At 38.1% G+C, this 19873-nt stretch overlaps 1 protein-coding gene across 2 annotated transcripts; it reads left to right on the forward strand.

The window, feature by feature from the left end:
* Nucleotides 1-2470: 2470 nt before the first annotated feature.
* LOC122664278 (lysophospholipid acyltransferase LPEAT2-like) lies at nucleotides 2471-19852 on the forward strand. 2 transcript variants are annotated; one of them, XM_043860027.1, is made up of 14 exons: nucleotides 2471-3029; nucleotides 3890-4070; nucleotides 4223-4282; nucleotides 5316-5479; nucleotides 5570-5633; nucleotides 10866-10934; nucleotides 11806-11901; nucleotides 12983-13027; nucleotides 13661-13731; nucleotides 15935-16001; nucleotides 18669-18719; nucleotides 19182-19292; nucleotides 19404-19451; nucleotides 19555-19852. In XM_043860027.1, the coding sequence occupies exons 1-14, from the start codon at nucleotides 2548-2550 to the stop codon at nucleotides 19690-19692; spliced, it is 1647 nt and encodes a 548-aa protein (XP_043715962.1). In that variant the 5' UTR covers nucleotides 2471-2547; the 3' UTR covers nucleotides 19693-19852. The 2 variants fall into 2 exon arrangements, with proteins under 2 accessions (XP_043715962.1, XP_043715963.1); XM_043860028.1 differs by lacking the exon at nucleotides 19404-19451.
* Nucleotides 19853-19873: the final 21 nt, after the last annotated feature.

Below are 19873 nucleotides of genomic sequence, written 5' to 3' on the forward strand. Positions count from 1 at the left end.
AGATCAGCCATGAGATCTTATAATATCAATTACCTTAAACTTGTTGGGTAATTGTATTACAATTCCTTACAAATAATTGAAACAACACGAATTGCAATACAATAGATTAAGCAGTAGAAACTAGGCTTGACCTTTGGTGAAATGAGAATACCAAAGCTTGAATTTGATGTAGAACCACACCCGCAACAACTTGAACAAGCTTGAGGTTGAGTCACACTTGTAGTGCTTGCCTTTAGGGTAATTGATGCCTCCTACTACCAAGGAGTATTCTGCACCACTACCCTAAGATAAAACAACCTCCAACTAGAAGATGAAATAGTCCTTCTAGTCCCTTGAAGGAGCCAAGAGCTTCAACACAGCAACCCTCTAACACACTTAGAAAAAAAGAGAGAGAGAGAGAGAATAATACTCCTAGTGATTGCTAAGTATGGGCATGAACATGTATCCAAAGATGTCTCTTACAAAGCAATTGGTTGGGTTTATATAGGCCCAAGACCAATCCTTGCATTCCCTTGAAATTCTCAAGAATAACCATCCACTTATGACCAAATTGAAGAATAAGATTTATGGGCATGAATATGGACATGAATTGGAGGTTAATTCCAAATTCATGGCCATTCCCCACTAAGGGTCATGAATGACCGACCTTAAAATTCATTCATTCTCCACTAAGACCATAAAGGCCTTAAAACCCTATAAAATAGTCATTCTCCACTAAGGACCATAAAGGCCTTAATACCCATAAAGGGAGAGACATCACCTATGGCCATGAATTGAGAAATCAATCTCATTCAATATCCTTGACACACCTTCCCACTCATGATAGTGACCATGAATAGACTTTAGGGTACCCATAGAATGTTACAACCTTTGGAATTACTTCTTTGATCACATGGGTCCCATACCATAACAAAGCAATCAAAAAATTTTGAAACTTAAAATAAAATAAAATATATTTTAAATCTAACAATAAGGAACTCAATGAGAACTTTTTTTTGTTTTGTTTTTTTTTTTCGGTTTCTTATTGAGTTATTATCGGTCCAGTCTCGAATTTTTATCCAGTTTGAATCGTTTTTTTTTTTTTTTTCTTTCTTTAGTCGGTGCATTCAATAGGTCCGTTTAGGTTTCAATTTCTACCAATTTCATAAAACCCTAACTCGAAACCAAACCAATAAAGATTCAGTTCAATTAGATCTAAGCTGAGGCCTGATTTGGTATGATTTGTATTTCAATTTCAATGGGTAATATTTTGTAATTGTTTGGTTTGATTTTTGCACCTTCATTCAGTGAAGAAGAGATCAAGTGAAATAGAAGTTCTAAAATAGCTAAGGAGCTGTTTCAAAATAAAAGGCCACCCTCCTTCTTCTCCTAATGCTGTCACCACCACCACCCCGCCACCACCGTCCCAAAGAAATATAGAGAAACTATTCTCAAAAATTGAAGTACCAAATAGATTTTTTAATTCTTGAAATATTATGTATTATTACAATCAAAACAATTTCAATTTTTTTACAAAAAAATATATTTGTTGACCATTTCATGAAATCAATTTGAAATTGAAATAAAAATAATATCAAATCTGGCTTGAACCAATCAATTTCCATCGGTCTAGCCAGTTCGGAACGAATTTTGACACGCTTAGCCAGTGAGATTCATTTCCCCTCCACTTGCATGCAGGAGTGTCGATGGGATGCATGTTTCAGGTGACACTAATAAGCTGTCTGTTTACTGGTTTACCAACCCAAAAAAAGAAAAAAAGAAAAAAAAAAATCTAAGCAGTCTAAGTAGGGATATAAATGAATAGCCGAAATCTGTTTCTATATTCATGTCCGTATCCATTTAGCACTTTTCGAATCCATCCGAAAGCTAAACGGATGCAGATATGAATAGGCTATAGCTATCCGAAAAACTATATTTACATGTAAATGGATAAAATATCCGATCCATATCCGTGTTCATATCTGTTTAATACTATCCAAATCCATATGAAAACTAATTGGATGCGGATGCGGATATAGCACTATTCGAACCCAATCCGATCCGCTTACATCCCTACGTCTAAGCTTGCCAAAAAGATATTGTAGAAATCAAGGGCGGGAGTCTAATCTTATAAAATTAAAAAAAAAAATTAGTCTAAGGACGGAGACAAGTGGAAGTGGAGATTGAATCACAAGTTCACAACTACCCTCTCTGCAACTCACGTGATTTCACATGTTTTCATTTTCTGAAAGTTTAATTATTAATTAATCCTTAATTAAAAAACACCACAGAAAACGGGGAGTTAACTGCTGTATCACGTCGGCTATCCAACGTCTGGGATCCCAAAATATACCGGTAACCGGTTATTAGTACTACTATTTATTTAATTAATAATTTATAATTCCTGTACCCCATTAGAAATTTCCACGCACCCCATATTATCTCCTGCTCCCGAGTCCTGACCGAACACTGGCTCCGTCTTACCACTCCCTTACTTCGCGTCGCTGCTTCCTTCTCTTCTTGTCGCTCTTCTCCTTTCTTGTCTGAAAAGTGGAAAACCTGGCACTGATGGCGGAAGATTGCCTGAGAGCTCCTCTTCTGGGCTCGGAACTCCTCAGAGACGTATTCGACGAGGCCGAAGTGATCGTGGACATCGACGACTGCGATCGATCCACCATTCAAAGCTTCTCCAATCATCAGAACAACAACCATTGCGACCATGGGAACCAATTGGAGGGGACTGAGGAACAGAATCCCTTCGAGTTCATCGGTGCCGGAAGTTTTTCAGTGCCTTCTCCATCAACGATCGATCCATTTCGGAACAACACGCCTAACATCGAAGGGCTCTACGAATGGGTGAAGATTTTGGTGTGCTTTCCGATTGCGATTGTTCGGATTATTTTATTTGGGCTATCCCTTGCGGTGGGATACGTTGCTACTATATGTGCTTTACATGGTTGGAAGGATAGGCAGAATCCCATGCCCAGGTGGAGGGGTAGGCTCATGTGGGTTACTCGCCTCTGTACTCGCTCTATTCTCTTCTGTTTTGGGTAAGCTGTTGGGCTTTTACCTTAAGCCGCTCTTTTGTTTTAAGTTGTTTTCAATTTTCAAGTTAAAGCACTTCGTCAGTTTATCATGGATGGTAACATATACTTAGCCTGAGTACTGGACATCATAGTCCTCACTGACACTTGGTTTCCTAACTTTACAGTCAAAGGGTCCTTCCCCACTTTGACTGCTTGAACGATTCGATGTGCAATAGCTTTAAATTATTCTGCTCGCTTGATAATGTGAAGGCAATTTTCTGTTACAACTGTCTGATCTCACCCCCCCCCCCCTCCTTCCTTGTGAAATGCTGAAGGGAGAAATCTTTTCTTGACAATAGAAAGTCGTGCTCAATCCACAATGCATGAATTTTAAGATAATGCTTTGAAAAGTATGGTGATTCGATTAATCAGTTTTTGTATTGGATTACATCTCCATATGCTAGTCAAGTTTTCAATTCCAGAATGACTTCTTTTTTGTTTTGGGAAGAGGGGGGGGAGTGGCCTTAATGTTTTTCTTCTCTTCCTCTGGTTAAATAAAATGAGTATATTTGGAAGTCTGCTGGACGCGTGGAATTGTTAGCTTTCTTTTTTATTTATTTTTGATAAGTGAAAATTTATCATGCACCAGACAAAAGGAATGTACAAAGGAACCCACCTGTATTGAAACAATTTACATAATGTACTCTAACCCTGGTGGGAAATAAATGTTCTTAACTTCATCAGAATAAATATGTTGAGTTGGCCTGGCATCATCATGCATTCTTTCTTATGGTGATCCTCTCTTTCATTCAAATTCTGAACTAATGATTCAATGCCTCCCTATTCATCCCTCTTTTTTTTTTTTGTTTTTTGGTTTGTTACAGATATCACTGGATAAAGCGAATAGGAAAACCTGCTCCAAGGGAGACAGCTCCTATTGTTGTATCTAATCATGTATCATATGTTGAACCTATTTTCTTTTTCTATGAATTATTTCCAACCATTGTTGCTTCTGAGTCACATGATGCCATACCCTTCGTTGGAACAATTATCAGAGCAATGCAGGTAATTTTATGCTTTACAGGTCAATAGTACATCGTAGCTTTCTACACATGATGGCTTACTGATGTTTAACTACAGTACTTGGATTTGTTTTTTGATACTTATGATGTAATTAATTCCTGATGAATGCTTCCATTTTTGTTGTATGTTCTTAGGTTGTTTATGTTAATAGGTTCTCAGCATCATCAAGGAAGCAGGCTGTTAGTGAAATAAAGGTATGAAGGCTCCAATCTTAAATGAGTTGTTCACTGAATACTTCAGTTGTACTGGGTTTTTCTGTTCAGGTGCTCATTTAATACAAAGAATTGTTCACTTTATCCTATGCTGTAAATGAAATTCCCTACTGCAGCTTACACCCCCTGTTCATATAAATTTCATTGGCCTGTTTGGGAACTGGAACTGTTCTTCTTGAAGTTGGTCATGTTCTTTCACTAGGGGCTAATTTTTAGCGACCTTTTTGCCCTTTGTCGGTCTATATAGCTGGGCCATGCTTTGCTTTCAAAGCAACGCCGAGAAATGGGCTGTTTTCATGCTAACGAATCGGGTTATCGTTTCAAAACTCTGTTTCTCCACAGCATCTTTGACCTTGTTGAGTTCAAGAGATCATTTGGCAGTGGAGACTGGATCTCTTGATATATGCTCATCTCTTTTAGGAATTGGATCAGATGTTTCTAAGGTCTTTCTTATCGCATGGTTATTGAGGTTTTGAAGTTAACCTACTGTCAGGTGCTTTTTTTTCTTCTAAATCATTCCAGTCTGCTTCCTTGTAAATTTGAAATGGCAACATGTAGATACACTCTGTTATAATTTCACAAACACAAACTAGATATACATATTTTAATACTATACACAGACATATGTGAAGTATGTAATTAACTCTTCTTCAAAAGCATATGTAAAATATACGTACATTACAGACTCTGGAATGAGAGTACGAGTGTTGTGAATGAACTAACTAATTATGGTCTGGTTTCCTCCATGGTCCTTCACTATGTATTTTTTGAAATCACATTACATATTCTTCATTATGTGGTAACATCATGTCAGAACGTGCTTTACGAATTGCAGTGGTTGCTATTCCATAATCTTCTGATAGTCATGTATGATAAATTCTGTAGCTTTCTAACTAGTCTTCAATTTGTTGCCAAATTTCTACTTCTTACTTTATTAAATGAAATTCAAAGAATAAGATGTATCGTTTTATAAGCCATTTGATACAGAAATGTGCTTTGAAGGATCTGAATACAGAGAAAGGCTTCTTGTGATGACTATCCTCGAGTTCTATTGTTCCCTGAGGGCACCACAACTAATGGGAGGGTCCTTATTGCTTTCCAACTTGGTGCATTCATTCCTGGTTATCCAATCCAGCCAGTAGTTGTTCGCTATCCACATGTGCACTTTGATCAGTCTTGGTAGGACTTCATGCTTATATGGATACCTCCTTGATAGCTGTCTTAAATTTTGGCTAATTTGTTGTGTCATCTTTATGCGATCTATTGTAGGGGCTATATTAGCTTGGTAAAGCTCATGTTCAGAATGTTCACCCAATTTCACAATTTCATGGAGGTACTGTTTTTATTCTACGCATGTATATGTATATTGTATATATCTAATTATTCATTTAAAATGAATAAAGGACATCAAGTCATTCCATCTGATCTCTTGGCTGTATGTTATGTTATATTTAGGGGTGTCAATGGGTCGGGTTGGGTCGGGCCTGCCTAAACCCTGACCCTGACCCAACCCTGGCAGGGTCAAGAAACCCTCAACCCTGACCCGACCCGACCCTGCCAGGGTTTTCCTTAACCCGGCCCGACCCAACCCGACCCTGATATGGTCAGGCAGGGTCGGGTTGGCCCTGATTGACCCTAACCTTGACTTTATTTATTTATTTATTTTTTTTGGAAATGGTTTTTCTTATGACTGAAATTTTTATTATGTCAAAGTTGATCAGATTGTAATTTTCTAGGATTTGTCAGCATTGCAAGTAAAACATTTTAACTTAATTTGAAACAGTAAAAAAGGACAGCTTATAATCATGTTACATTCAAACACCATGACCGATCAAAAAGCCAAGACAAAGAAACAGGGCAAGAAGCTCACAATACTCAAGATCATTAAAGCCTTAACCAATATAACATCTTATACATATAAAAAATTCAAAATTCTGACTATAGAGTTTGAGTAGTTCATGCCGAAGCTACCCAAGGGTAAGACCCACTCCAATCCACCTCTCTTGAAACCTTATGTCACATTAAGCTGAAAAAAAACAGGGGAAGCATCATCAATCTCATGACTGTGTAACCATCACACTAACCCGAAGATCGGGTTACTAAAAGCCACACAAAAAAGTATTCAATAATCCAAAATAAATTTAAGAAAAAAAATTATCTAAGAAAAGACATGGATTTGGGTATGTATCTGTTTCCATCCATTAATTCAACAGTTCAAGAGATCTCTGTTTTACATTCTACACCCAGTTTTGTCTTCCATGCCTTTGCCCTCTGCCACAGAGAGCTGTAAAAAAATTATCTACAAAAGCCCCATCTCCCCAACCCACCTTCCGATTCCAACAGTAACAACCTATTTTCCTTTTATTACCCCCTGCTGTAAGCCTGTAACAGTGAACAAACAAGCAAGCAAACAAAAACCCTGGACTTCCATAGCAAAACACTCTTTTTTTTTTCCTCTAAAACTTCGATTAACCCCTTCTGGGGTTCAACCCAGTGAAAAGCAGAAAAAAACAAGGAGAAAGAGCAAAGAGAAGAGAGCGAGAGACAAAGCCAAGAGAGAGATACAGAAAAAGAAGAACAATCGGACATACCTAATTGGTCCAAACTCGCCTTGCAGTTCTCCTCGTCAGCCTTCTCCTCCAAAGTCCAAACGAGAACGATAGATGAGGCTAATCCAGATATCTAGACATCGCAGAGGGTTCTGTTACAACTTCCCTTCCAGAATCACCTTCAGATGCAAATGTTCAACTCCTTCAGACTTCAAAACTCCTTCAGGTTCAACGATTCTTCCCTATTATTTTTCGATGTGGGGATAATTTGCAGAAATCGCACAATGGGACGATGGAAGGCCGAAGGAAAAGAGAAAGGGAAAGAGAAGAGAAAGAGAAGGGAAAGAGAACGGCTTTAGGCTGTTTCGTTTGGAGAAGATTTGCAGAAACGGTGTGAAGGAAAAGAGATGGGAGTGAATGAAATGTGAATCGTTTTTAGGGTTTTGAGTGCTTCTTTTATTATTTTTTATTTTTTTAGTGTTAGGATAAAGAAAAAGTATAATATAAATATCTATATAAGTATATATTGTATATATAAAAAAATACATATATGCTTATAAACAATACAGGGTCGGGCCGGGCCGGGCCGGGCTCAACCCAAAGCCTAAACCCGATCCCAACCCGACCTTGCCAGGGTCAAGCAATTTTTAAACCCTGACCCGCCCTTCGGGCTGAAAAATCAGGGTCGGGTCCGGGCCGGGCTCATAGCGGGTTCGGGCCGAGCGGGCTTTTTTGACACCCCTAGTTATATTGCTTTCACATGGATTCATTCATTCCTGTAGTTTGTCTTGATTTATTGCCATTGCATAGATTTTGCTTAACCATTAAATTCTCTCTCTCTCTCTCTCTCGCGCGCGCGCACACACACACACACACACATATACATCAGTTGCTAATGAGGTGTGAAAGCTAGCAAAGAGGTTCATTAAAAACTTTATAACTCAATCATCATGGTTGTCGATGTTCATTGCAGCAAACCGATCCCTGTTTTCATATTCCACAATACACTTAAGCTTCCAGAAGCACCCGTTAAGCTTAGGGGTGTCAATGGGTCAGGTTGGGCCGGGCCTGCCTAAACCTCGACCCTGACCCTAGAGGCCTTAACCTAAACCCTGACCCTGACCCTGACCCTGACCCAACCCTGGCAGGGCCAAGAAACCCTCAACCCTGACCCGACCCTGCTAGGGTTTTCCCTAACCCGGCCCGACCTGACCTGATAAGGTTGGGCAGGGTCGGGTTGGCCCTGATTGACCTGTCCCTGATGATGTGTGGGAGAGTGGAGAGAGAGAGATGAAGTAAAACCCTCAACCTCAACAACCCTTCAAACTTCACTTCAAAACTCTCAATCCAATTTCCAAACCAGAAGAAAATCCAAGAAACAAAGTGTACAGACAGAAAAAGGAAGAGACAGAGAGAAAAAAAAAAAAAAAAAAAAAAAAAATAGAAAGAGAAGAAGAAAAGGGTTATCAGCGTTTTCAGTTTGGATAGGTATGACGAAGCACAAGGTTCACCCATCACCACCCGTTGTCTCCGACCATCTTGCTTTCCTTCTGGCAACACTTCTGACGTTGACGGTAGCACTTTCTCCAGAAGAAAAGGAAGTATTGGCGTATCTCATCTCCAAAGTCCAAACGAGAACGATAGATGAGGCTAATCCAGACATCGCAGAGGGAAAGAGATGGGGTTTGGAGACGGCGCATGAAGGGAAAGAGTGAAATGTGAATCGCCAGGCTAATCCAGACACCGCAGAGGGAAAGAGATGGGGTTTGGGGACGGCGGATGAAGGGACAGAGAAGGGAAAGAGTCAAATGTGAATCGTTTTTAGGTTTCGAGGGTTTTGAGTGTTTTTTTTATTATTTTTTGTTAGGATAAAGAAGAATATAATATATATATAAATATCTATATATCTATATATTTACTTATAAGCAATTCAGGGTCGGGCAGGGCCGGGCCGGGCTCAACCCGAGGCCTAAACCCGATCCCGACCCGACCCTGCCAGGGTCAAGCTATTTCTAAACCCTAACCCGCCCTTCGGGCTGAAAAATCAGGGTCAGGTCGGGTCGGGTCGGGTCGGGTCCGGGCTCAAGGCGGGTTCCGCAAGAGGGAACTAGCAGCAGCCATCGAACAGGAAAATTAGGTCATGAATTAGGAAAAAAAAGAGGTGAGAAGGGGCAGCAACTAGATCATAAGATCACCTCTGCAGTGCTGCCCTTAGATAAGGAGAAGAAGCAAGGAGAAGGAAGAGAAAAGAGATCGAGAGAGAGGGGAAAGAGAAGAGAACACGATGGGAGGGTGGGGAAAAAAAAAAAAAAAAAATTTAGGTTAGAATCGTGGCTCTGATACCATGTTGAGAGAATAACTAGTTGATTAATGCTTAAGTGATTAATCCTATCACTTAGCCCTTTATTTATAGTAATAGAATCAAAGAGTACAACTCCTAATCAAAGTAGGAGTGCTAATAGCAGAAATAGAAACAACTAGGAATGCACACTCCTAGTCAAACTAGGAGTGCTCCCCTTGTCTATTCTAATAGAGATCGACAAGGGGAAAAATACAGAAATAAAAGGCAAATTACAGAAGAATAAAAACAGAAAATAAAGAGGGAGAAAGTGGGAGATAAAGTGGGAAAAAGGACCAGAATACCCCTACGGTATTCTGGCCCATATATTCTAACAGGGCCAAACGGGCTTTATTGACACCCCTAGTTAAGCTTAAGAAGTTTTTCCATCCCAACTGGTAAAACCAATAAGTCTCCAATTTCTACATCGAATTTTGATTGCAGTCCTGGAACCCTGCATGTTGCTCCTAGCCTCCTACAAAGTAACTCAAATCCTGGGAACTTTCAGGGTGACTGTTATACCGGAAAGAGTGCACAATTTACTGATGACCTACCTCTATATTGGTGCAATATTGGTGCAGAACCACTTCTTTTGTGGGTGAAGTTATCCACTTATTGTCTTTCTTTTTTAAAATTTCAGGGTAAATACCCAATTTAGTGACAAAAGGTTTGATACATTTTAGCTCAAACTACTGAGATCACCTCTCTAAAATCTTGTTTCTTCTATTAGAATGTGTATTTGATTGCAAGATGTGCCATAAAAACATACCTGTTTATTATGCTGATGAAGTCCTGCTTTTCTAACTTGGAAGTCAATATCATTCATGTCATTGTACAGAGTTGCTCTCCATGGGATGTCTGTTATCCCATGTATTGGGATACATGTGGCTGGTTAATACCCATCAAATTCAGAAAATATATTTTAACCCACTCTTGGAAGTTAATTCAACGTGGGACCAGTTGATTGTTCTCTAGTCTTTCTCCTATTTTGGGCCACCAAATGACTTTGAACCAATGATAGATGGGTGTCTCTCTCAGATGAAATATACTCTCAAAGAATTCATATACTGTATGTGCTGAACTCTCAGTTTATTGGCATCTGGTGCTGATTTAGACTGCATATGTTTGATCAGCATTGTTGCAATCATGTCAATGATGCTTGCCTGAGTAAAGCTTGCCTAGGATAAAACCTCAGCTTGATCATCATTTCCAACTGGATTCTGTAAAGTCTAATATTCTTGTTAGCAGGACCACCATTTCTTAACCCTTTTTTTTTTTTTTTTCGTAATCTGGAATCTTCTCATTTCAGTCAATAGTATCAACCCATAGTGACTGGTTGCTAGTTAGACTTCCTTTATAATATAATAATCTTTTATATTATGGTTGAGATTCAATTTGATGTAATAAAAGTTGGCCTAATATTTAGATACTCCGATGATTGGCATCCTTGTTTCATTTCATCTCCCTAAGTTGTATGGATTTTATTCAAAATTAGCCAAGCATCAGACTCTGTTATGTTTATGCTACCCATTTAAGCCTTGATCTCTGAATTAATTCATTTTATTACAATTTAAATATTTAACCCCTGCTCAATTAATTACTCAATTCAACAAATTCGTTCTTTTGTCTTCTGAAATTATGTAATTTTAATTTAGTGGTCTTATTCTGGATTTGACAGGTTGAATATCTTTCCATTGTTTCACCTCTCGAGAACCAAAAAGAAAGTGCTGCCCATTTTGCTGAGAGGGTAAGTTCATGTTGAGTCTCCTCTATACTTTGTTGTGCATGCAAATTTTGATACAAACACACCCACTTCCTATATGCACTTATTGATAGAAATCTTGGTAAAATTTGAGTTGGGTATCTGCCATCAAAGATAGCAGTTATATACACAAAACAGCGCATCTGCATAGATTATGGATATTTTTGTTTCGTATTTTCTATAGTAATGGGGCTATAATGTAGATAACATTGTTAATAACATTATATTTTCTTAAACAGTAAAATTTTTTGTAAAATAACTGGCTTTTCTTCGCTTCTTTCCATAATCAATACGTTCTTCCCCAATTATCTTTGCATTAATCTTTGTTTGTATGAATTTGTGTTCATCTATCCTCTATTATTATGATTTTTTTAGTTAGAAGATAACATATTGAATAGATAATGTGTTGATGATCTTTCCTTTTAAAACAATCATTTGTGGCCAGTTTCCCACTTTGTTTTAATAATCTACTGCTCTGTTTCACTCCTCCCTAACCTAAAGATTTATCTTTTTAGCCATTTGTCCTCTTCTGCATCTTTATTAAAGTTAATTTTTAAGTGCTTTTTTCTTTGATTTTTCACACCTTATTACCTTGACGTTTTTTTTTTAAAAGTATTATACCTGATATACTGTTGCTAGGCTAGTCAAGGAACCCACCTGAACTCGCCCACAGATATGTACTCCTGGTTGTAGTACGGATACTTATTTTTATACAATGCACTGCCAGCAGGCAGCCTAATGTTTTTCTATGCCTCCATTTTAGAAGGCTCCTTCTGGGAACACATGTATTTCTTTCTGTTAGTTCTGTTTGTGCTCTAGATTTTAAATTTCTAACTTAATTGATTTGACCACACAGACTAGCTATACTATCGCAAGTGCACTCAATGTTGTACAAACATCTCATGCTTATGGGGATTTGTTGCTTCTAACAAAAGCCTCACAGTCAAAACAGGTAAAAAATTATCACTTATCATATATAATGCCATTGGCAACATGTTTTGCTAGGGGTGATTATTTTGAATTGAAACATATTATAGACAGATTAATCACCCTCAACCAAATTCTGGTTTCTCTATAAAACCTGCAAATTGAAAAATCCCTCAACTTCACCAGCAATGCACTCTCTGGAATGAGACCCTCTCTGTTGTTTGGACACCACAGCACTCTATCCAGAATTTGTGGTTGGACAATAACTTCTGAATCGTATCCAAGGACATCTGTTTAGAGCATTCTTATAATTTCTGCGATTATTTTTGGAAAAATTTTTGTAGTCAATTTATGACATTGCCTGCTAGCACCTCTACTGGTAAGTGGTATAATGTATTGATAGAGAGACTGTTAACACTAAGAAGAATGATCAAGTCAAATAGTGATCTTGTAGTGTCACTAACTTTAGCATCCTAGGTTGGGGTAGATAATTCTCAACATCACTTTTTCCTGAGCCTTTGTTGGCAAAACTGTAACCCTCCAGTTGACAGGTGGATTAGGTTGGTCTTTTGGTCTATTCAAACCCGGTTATCCCCTAGGTCCAACCTAACCTGACATCTGATTGAAGAATTAGCATTTTGTTGAGCCCATTTGACCCCTTGGTACCTAGATTAAGCTTCTAGCTCCAACCTAACTGGACATATGATTGAAGAGCTGTCGTTCTGTTGAACCCATTTGAACCCTTGGTACCTAGGTTAGAGCCGTTAGGCTCAAGTTCAATTTTTTTTTCTGATTTGAACCTACCCCATCCACCTTCAACTCCAGGCAGTGGGTTCGGGAGTTTCGACTAATTGAAGTCATGAATAGACAAATTAATTTGGACATATTTGTTCTGTTCTATAATCTTTATCAAATGTGTTCTTTGGTACTCCAGTTTTTTGGAGTGTGGCTGAACCTTGAAGTAGTTCAGTTTCAAACTTTAGTGACAGCTTTTATGAATTTGTTTCTGGTTTATCTCATTACATTTTTCAAAATTTCATCCATAAAATCCATCCCTTCTTTTATTACTTGAACAATTAATATATTGTTCTTATTTCATTTTGCAGGAGAAACCTTCAACTTATATGGTAGAAATGTCTAAGGTCGAAACTGTGAGTTTTAATTTCAAATACCTTTAACATCTAATAGTCCCATATGACTATATTTTAATGCATACAGTGTGGCTTCTTATCTAGGCATCCTTTTATGGGGGTAAAAACTGTTTAGGTGTTTAATGATAGCTTTTGGTGAAAATGGTATGTAAAACCAAAACAATAGTATGGAAAACCGAATCAATCTTCTTTTGCCCTTTTATATTTTAATCTAAAGGTTGAGAGAGAGAGAGAGACGTCCTATTAAGTACCGCAAAATCAGAAGGGGTGGGTCTAAAGGTTGATTTCCCACTCTCACAAGGATGTACAAATGCACCAAAACGCAAACCATAGGCAGAGTAGTATTCAAGCATTATATTCTCCTGTCCTAGAAGTCGAGCCCTCATTATGCATCTGCAGAAATGTTTGATGTCTGTAGGACTGGAGAAAACTTTGAAATCTCCAAAGGTGCCATCAATTTGTGGCAATTGCTTCATTATGTGAAATAGAAAAATTGTTTCCTAATGTACAGTATATGTTCAGGTTGAGATAGTCTTCTGCTTTTCTATCCTCCTTTTTATGAATATTCATCTTGTGCATATTGTGCTGGATCAAAGAAAAGCTGACTTCATTTTCTTCTTGTCCATTATACAGTCATTCAACATAAGCACACAGGAAGCTGTGGAGTTTTTGGATAAGTTCCTTTCTATGAATCCAGATCCTAGGTAATAATCATCTGTCTGAGTACATTTGAGTTCTCCTTGAATAATGTCTCACCAAATTGGAACATTATGTGCATGTGCTGAACTGCTGATGTGGGTTTATTGTATTTTCTTCTTTTATTTGGTATTGTAACACTGAAGTGCATTTATTATTTTGCATTATCTGTTGTTTAGGCTGTCAAGGAGCCATAACAATAGTATTTGCTCCTTGATATCCAACATCATTCAACATAAGCATTCTTATGCTATTTCCAACCATAGTGGTGAACACCTCAGGTTGTATGATCTTTTTGTTGAAGGGTTGCAATGTTGGTTGAACATCTGTTTTCTCTGTAGAAGTTTTAAGCAAAGATGAAAGTGCTAGAATTTAAGAAGTATGTCACAACCAACAGAAGCAAGCAAGGCATTTGGGTTGATACCCAAAATTAAATAAAAAAATTAATTGGGTTAGTAATACTGGCATGGGATGTGGGGAACATTGGGAAATGTTCTTCGAAGGGAGGAGTTCAGCAAGTTTGGAGAGGCTGTTGTGGAACACTCTAAAGAAGATGGATCAGGTTATTTCTGAAATATGTTCTTTATTTATTTATGTAGCCTTTTTTTTCTGGTGGGTTGGTGGGGGAAAGAGGAGCGGCTTGTGAGATGTTTTTAATCGAGGAACTTGGGGGTTTGGGGAGAATGTATGGTGTTTTAGCAGTAAAGTTTTTGTTTTCTGGATCTTTTGTTTGGTTTTGGTGCCTCTTGTTGAGTGAGCTTTTTGTTCTGTTTCCCTCTTTTTTCCCCTAGTAAAACTCTTTTGTTGCTGATACAAAATAAAAAAGGATTGTCATTTGCTCACAAAATCAAGTAAATCCTATATTTCTGGCCGTTCATGCTTTAATAATGCAATGAGATCCACGATATTGTACACCAACAGTGGGAGAACATTAAAAAAAAAAAAGCGCATATGCAGCGCACAAGGCTCCCGCCACTACAGGGATTGGGGAGGGTCATAATGTATGCAGCCTTGCTGCGCTTTGCAGAGAGGCTGTTTCCCAACTCGAACGTGCAACCACTAGGTCGCGATAGAGCAACCTTACCGTTGCACCGAGGCTTGCCCTCTAGTGGGAGAACAATCTTCTAAGTAAATTTCCTTGTTTTGATAGAATTAAGTGCTTTAGATACACATGCATGACACTTTTCTTTCCTTCTTTTTTTTTGGGGGGGGGGGGGGGGAGAGGACATATTGGGCTGCAATTCCCAAATTTCTTATGAGTAGTATATGTTACACCTAATCGAAGACTTAAGTAGTAGATTTTGACCCAAGAATGGACTGTAAATATAATGGCCCCTCTCAAATAGAAAATGTATGCATTGCTGGGATACTGAAACTCGAGGCTTTGATACCTTTTCACTATTTGCTAGTTTCCTCTTAATCTTTATGATTTAAGGATGAGTTTTATTTGAACCTCTCCTTATCCTTTTAAATAAACGAGAACCCCTTTAGGGAAACTAGCCATAACTTCTCCTTTGTCTTTGCCCATGAGTCTAGGCTACATGGTCTGAGTTTTGGCCATGATTGCTTTTCAACTAAGGTCCTGAGGTCTATAAGTCTATTTACCCGAAAGAGGGATCAATACAAATTGCAAACACTAGCATCAACTCACTGAAGTCACTAATAGTTCTTGTTAGCTTTGGTTTTGTTTCAGTTTATTGGAACCATGTCTTTAGTCATGGGTTGGGTTGCAATAACCTTTGCCATGTCTTTATGGCCTTGTACTAGTAATTCCCTGAAATATCGGTAATTTTCTTTAGCTTTTGTTTTCAGTATACCATTGAGCGTCAAGCTTTTGTTCTTTTTGCACAGATGCTGACCTAGCTGCGCATTCGGCAATTATGTCTTTTTAGGAGGCAAGCTGCTTAGGTTTATTTATTTACCTATCAATGATCTAATTATTAATCATGAATTTGCTTTTAGGATTTTATTAGGATTAATCTGCCTATGGATTTCATATTTGTGGTTTGAACTGTGATTAGGTTATCCTATCTATCATATATTAGTATATTACCACTGGCAAGCTGCTTAGATTGATTTGATTGCACTTGATAATGCTAAAATTGTTTTCTGTCATCTGCTTCTTGAGTATTGTGACATGACATCTAATTTGCATCATTCAAGTTACAACAGACAAGATTTTCATATTCTCTTGTGTCATCCTGTTCACAGGGGGCGTGTCAAAATCCACGACTTCTTGAGGGTTCTAAGGCTGAGGGCATGTCCTCTTTTAGAGAAGGTCAGTTGCCTGAGCAGTTTATACTTTCTTGATGTTATTGTGTATCCTTGTATACTGCCTGTGGTTATCTCTTCATGAATGTCCGCAAAAACTGGTGCCTAGTATGAATGTCCTCTAGTTTTATTGTTGACACCCCTGAGGTGTCAAATAATTTGTCACCGTACTTTCTTGCCCTTTTAGTAAAACATACAATTTTTTTTCTAACAAGGGTAAATATTGTCATTTCACATGTGTACTCGAAAAATGAGCATGACCATGACAACTTTTGATAATGACATAATGATATGTCAATTTCAAGTTATTTTTGAAACGCTTCTATACCCCTAACTTAAATAACTTTTGAGGATAAGACAAGGGGCAATTGAAAGAAGGTGTCAAGTTCTAAATACACTTATAGAGGTGTCATTCAGACACTCCATTTAGATAAAGATATTAATTGTATTGTCCTTCAGTCTCTATCAAAACTGGTGTTGCGAGAATTCCTGGATCAACCTAGGTGCTGATTCGGCACCTACAGTTCCTTGATTACTACTGGTTTATTTTGGTTATGCAATGCACAAGAAAACTATACGAGTATCTATGAATACTATTTAGCGAGACAATTTCTTGAAACAGAAGTGCTTTTCATATAGTTGCTGAAAATAGAACTCAAATCTAACCAAACCCAGTTGCAGGTAATATGAAAATAACCCTACATACATTAGTCAATTGGATTATGGATACCATTATAGCTTTTGATGATTTAGACTCTCCCCAAACCCTTTTAACCCTTAGACACTTGCAAACAAGCTCCTTAAAGTGTCAAGGAGCCCAACCCCTGATAATTCACTGTGTGGACCCTACAATCAAAAGATATTCCAAATAACCTGAGGCAAAATATAACTACCATATAATTTAAGCGTTATTTCTTATTTCTTTACTTGCTTTGAGATTCCCAAGTCCCAACATCATCATAACTCCTGTACTCAAGCTATAGAAGGCCTCAAAATCTGAGGCCATACAAAAAAAAAAAAAACTGGAACACTACACAAAAAGAATCTCCAGTCTTGCCTTGTCAGAAGAGCATATTAGTATTCTTATAGGAAGATCAAATTCTGAAATCTTTCCAGAAGATTTTTAGAAAATAATGAGGTTGCATGTGTGTGTGTGCATGTGATAAGATTTGTGATCCCCATTTTTGAAGTACATTGTGTGCCTTAATGCCAAGCTTTATGTGTTGAAGGCATTTTCCTACACCAGCTCCTTGTGGTGTTCTGATGTTAACCTCAGGAATGACATGCACAACTCAGATATACAGTGCAGATATATGCTTAGGTTAGTGCATGGTGTGCCTGAGTGCCAAGCTTTATGTGTTGAAGGCATCTGCCTACACGGACCTTTATCCCCTCAAGTACATTATACCCTCAAGTGCATCAAAAAGGTACATCTGACGGTGCACATGCACTTGGGGGAGTGTTTTAAACAAAACCACTTTAAGGTGTACCGTCAGATGTACCTTTTTGGTGCACTTGAGGTGTACTGTACTTGAGGTGATAAAAATTCCTGCCTACACCAGCTCCTTGTGGTCTTCTGATGTTACAACCTCAGGAATGACATGCACAACTCAGATATGCAGTGGATATATTAGGTTTTTATTATCGCAATATAAGTTTCAAGATTCTCTTTTACATGATCTTTGTCCTGAATTAAGTCCAGCATTAAAGACGGGAAAAGTACCTCTGTTACTCACTACGAAGGGTGCTGTTAAGTCTGGTTATGAATCCTATGAAATATGCTGACTCTCTATAAATCCAGGAGCCAGATCTGAATCTGCAAAAGAGGTGACATGATTGATCCAAACCCAGATTATTTAAGCACATATAATCTCAAGTTCTGAACGCACTTAAATGGACCTGATCTGCTGCATTTTATGCTCGGATACAAATCTTAAATCAGTTCATAAAATTGTTTCTACAGTTGTATTATTGACTTAAAAGAGAACATGGAGTAAATGTAGTAATAACCATTAGAGCAGTGCTATGACCCCAGGTCAGCTGCCCAGAGGATGTGATAACAATTACCTCATCATTTGGATATGGAATAATTACTTTTCTATGTGATTTATAAGAGGGTAGGAAAAAAACTCCCAAGTGTTGCTATTCCATTCAGTGGTCGGATTGCCTTGGGGTCCTCTAAACATTTTCCTAACCATTAATCTCTATTTTACATAGGCTTTGATCTTTGTTGTAGAAAAACTGCTTCATAGGCATGTAAGGAGGAAAATTATCACCTCCAGTTTGCTGACCGGCCCAGTTCCCCAGTTCCTCTAATAGGGGGATGGTGGACCCCACCCGGGCAGGGTGTTTGGGCATGGGTAGAGAGGTCATTTCAGCCCCCTTTTGTTAGAGGAACTGGGGAACTGGGCCGGTCAGCAAACTGGAGGTGATAAAGATCCCATGTAAGGATGGTAACATAGCATATATCTATCATGTATATTTTCAACTGTAGAGAACTTTGGTGAGTGCTTTTCATAAGATATTTTCTAAATGTATCAAATTTTATTTGGTTATTATATGGTTTGAAACCATTTTCTATTCTGAGATTTTTCTTTTATCACATCTGTTCATTTTTATGATTCACTGTTCTGTTTCCATTAACTAAATATATTCCCCGTTGTCTCCATTCCAGATCTTTGGATATCTGGATGTGGAAAAGCAGGGATCGGTTACGTTTAGACAGGTATACTCTTGATATATATGGATTTTATCATTATTGTAGTTTCTCAAGGAAGATCTTGTGAATTACTTCCTAAAGTGTTCCCCATTATCCGTTGTAGCTTGTAACCATGAAACATTCATAGAGCTTGTAGGAAAATGTTTCTGGACTGAGGGTCAAACCTTTGCTTTAAAGAAATTTAAATGTTCTTTGTGAGACCCGACTCCTCTAAACCCCAAACACCCCCCCCCCCCAAAAAAATGACCCTCTCTCCAGTGGCTTATTTTTAAAATCCTGCTTCATGAGTGTTCTATCAATGGTTTCCTTTTGGATGTATATTCAATTCAGTTTCCATGTCAAAGCAATCCTTGAAGGAACTTAGTTGTTCCCAGTGCTGGTTACCCTTTTTATGCAATGGTCTTGTACGTGGATCCAATTGTTAAGTTTATAGGCAGACATGTAACTACTGGAGTATAAAACTTGCAGTTCTTTTTCGGATCAGCTCATATCCTAAAGCAGCCATTATTCTCGCAAGCCTGTGAATCGGCTTTCACTGAATGTGATGGTAGAGAATGTAATTATATATCACAACAGCAGGTAATACCTTATATATGATCTTTTTCCATTGCACACTTAAATAGTTTCACTTCCAATTTTCATAATAATGCCGCATCCACATTAATGTTGGCTTCTGAATGCACTCTGCAGTTACAAGATATTCTTAACCTAGAAATGCCAGATGTGAGTGAAGAAGAGGTTGGGAAACCACTTTTTCTTCCAGTAAATTTGACATTTTGGAATTGCATCACTTTATTTTGTTGCTATCTAGTACCATTTTCAAATCCTTTTGCATGTTCAGGTTGGAGAAATGTTCAACATATTTGATACTGATGGTGACGGAATTTGTAGTAGAGATGATTTCATGACTTGCTTAAGAAGAAACCCACTGCTAATTGCATTTTTTGGTCGTGGTTTGGCATCCAATGGCCTATTGTAGAAGGATGGGAATTTGGAGGTCATGTGACAGTTATGAGCAATAGTTTGGTTTGCTACCAAAGTTGCGAAGTGATTGTTATTAGAGCATGTATTTTGCTTCCCACTCCCTTTTTTTTCGCTGGGGATGGGGGAGATTAGGATGGATTTGTTTTGGGGCTGTCGGATCATAGCTCGGTGGAATT

The sequence above is a fragment of the Telopea speciosissima genome, chromosome 6 (assembly GCF_018873765.1).
Source record: "Telopea speciosissima isolate NSW1024214 ecotype Mountain lineage chromosome 6, Tspe_v1, whole genome shotgun sequence".
Lineage (NCBI taxonomy): Eukaryota > Viridiplantae > Streptophyta > Magnoliopsida > Proteales > Proteaceae > Telopea > Telopea speciosissima.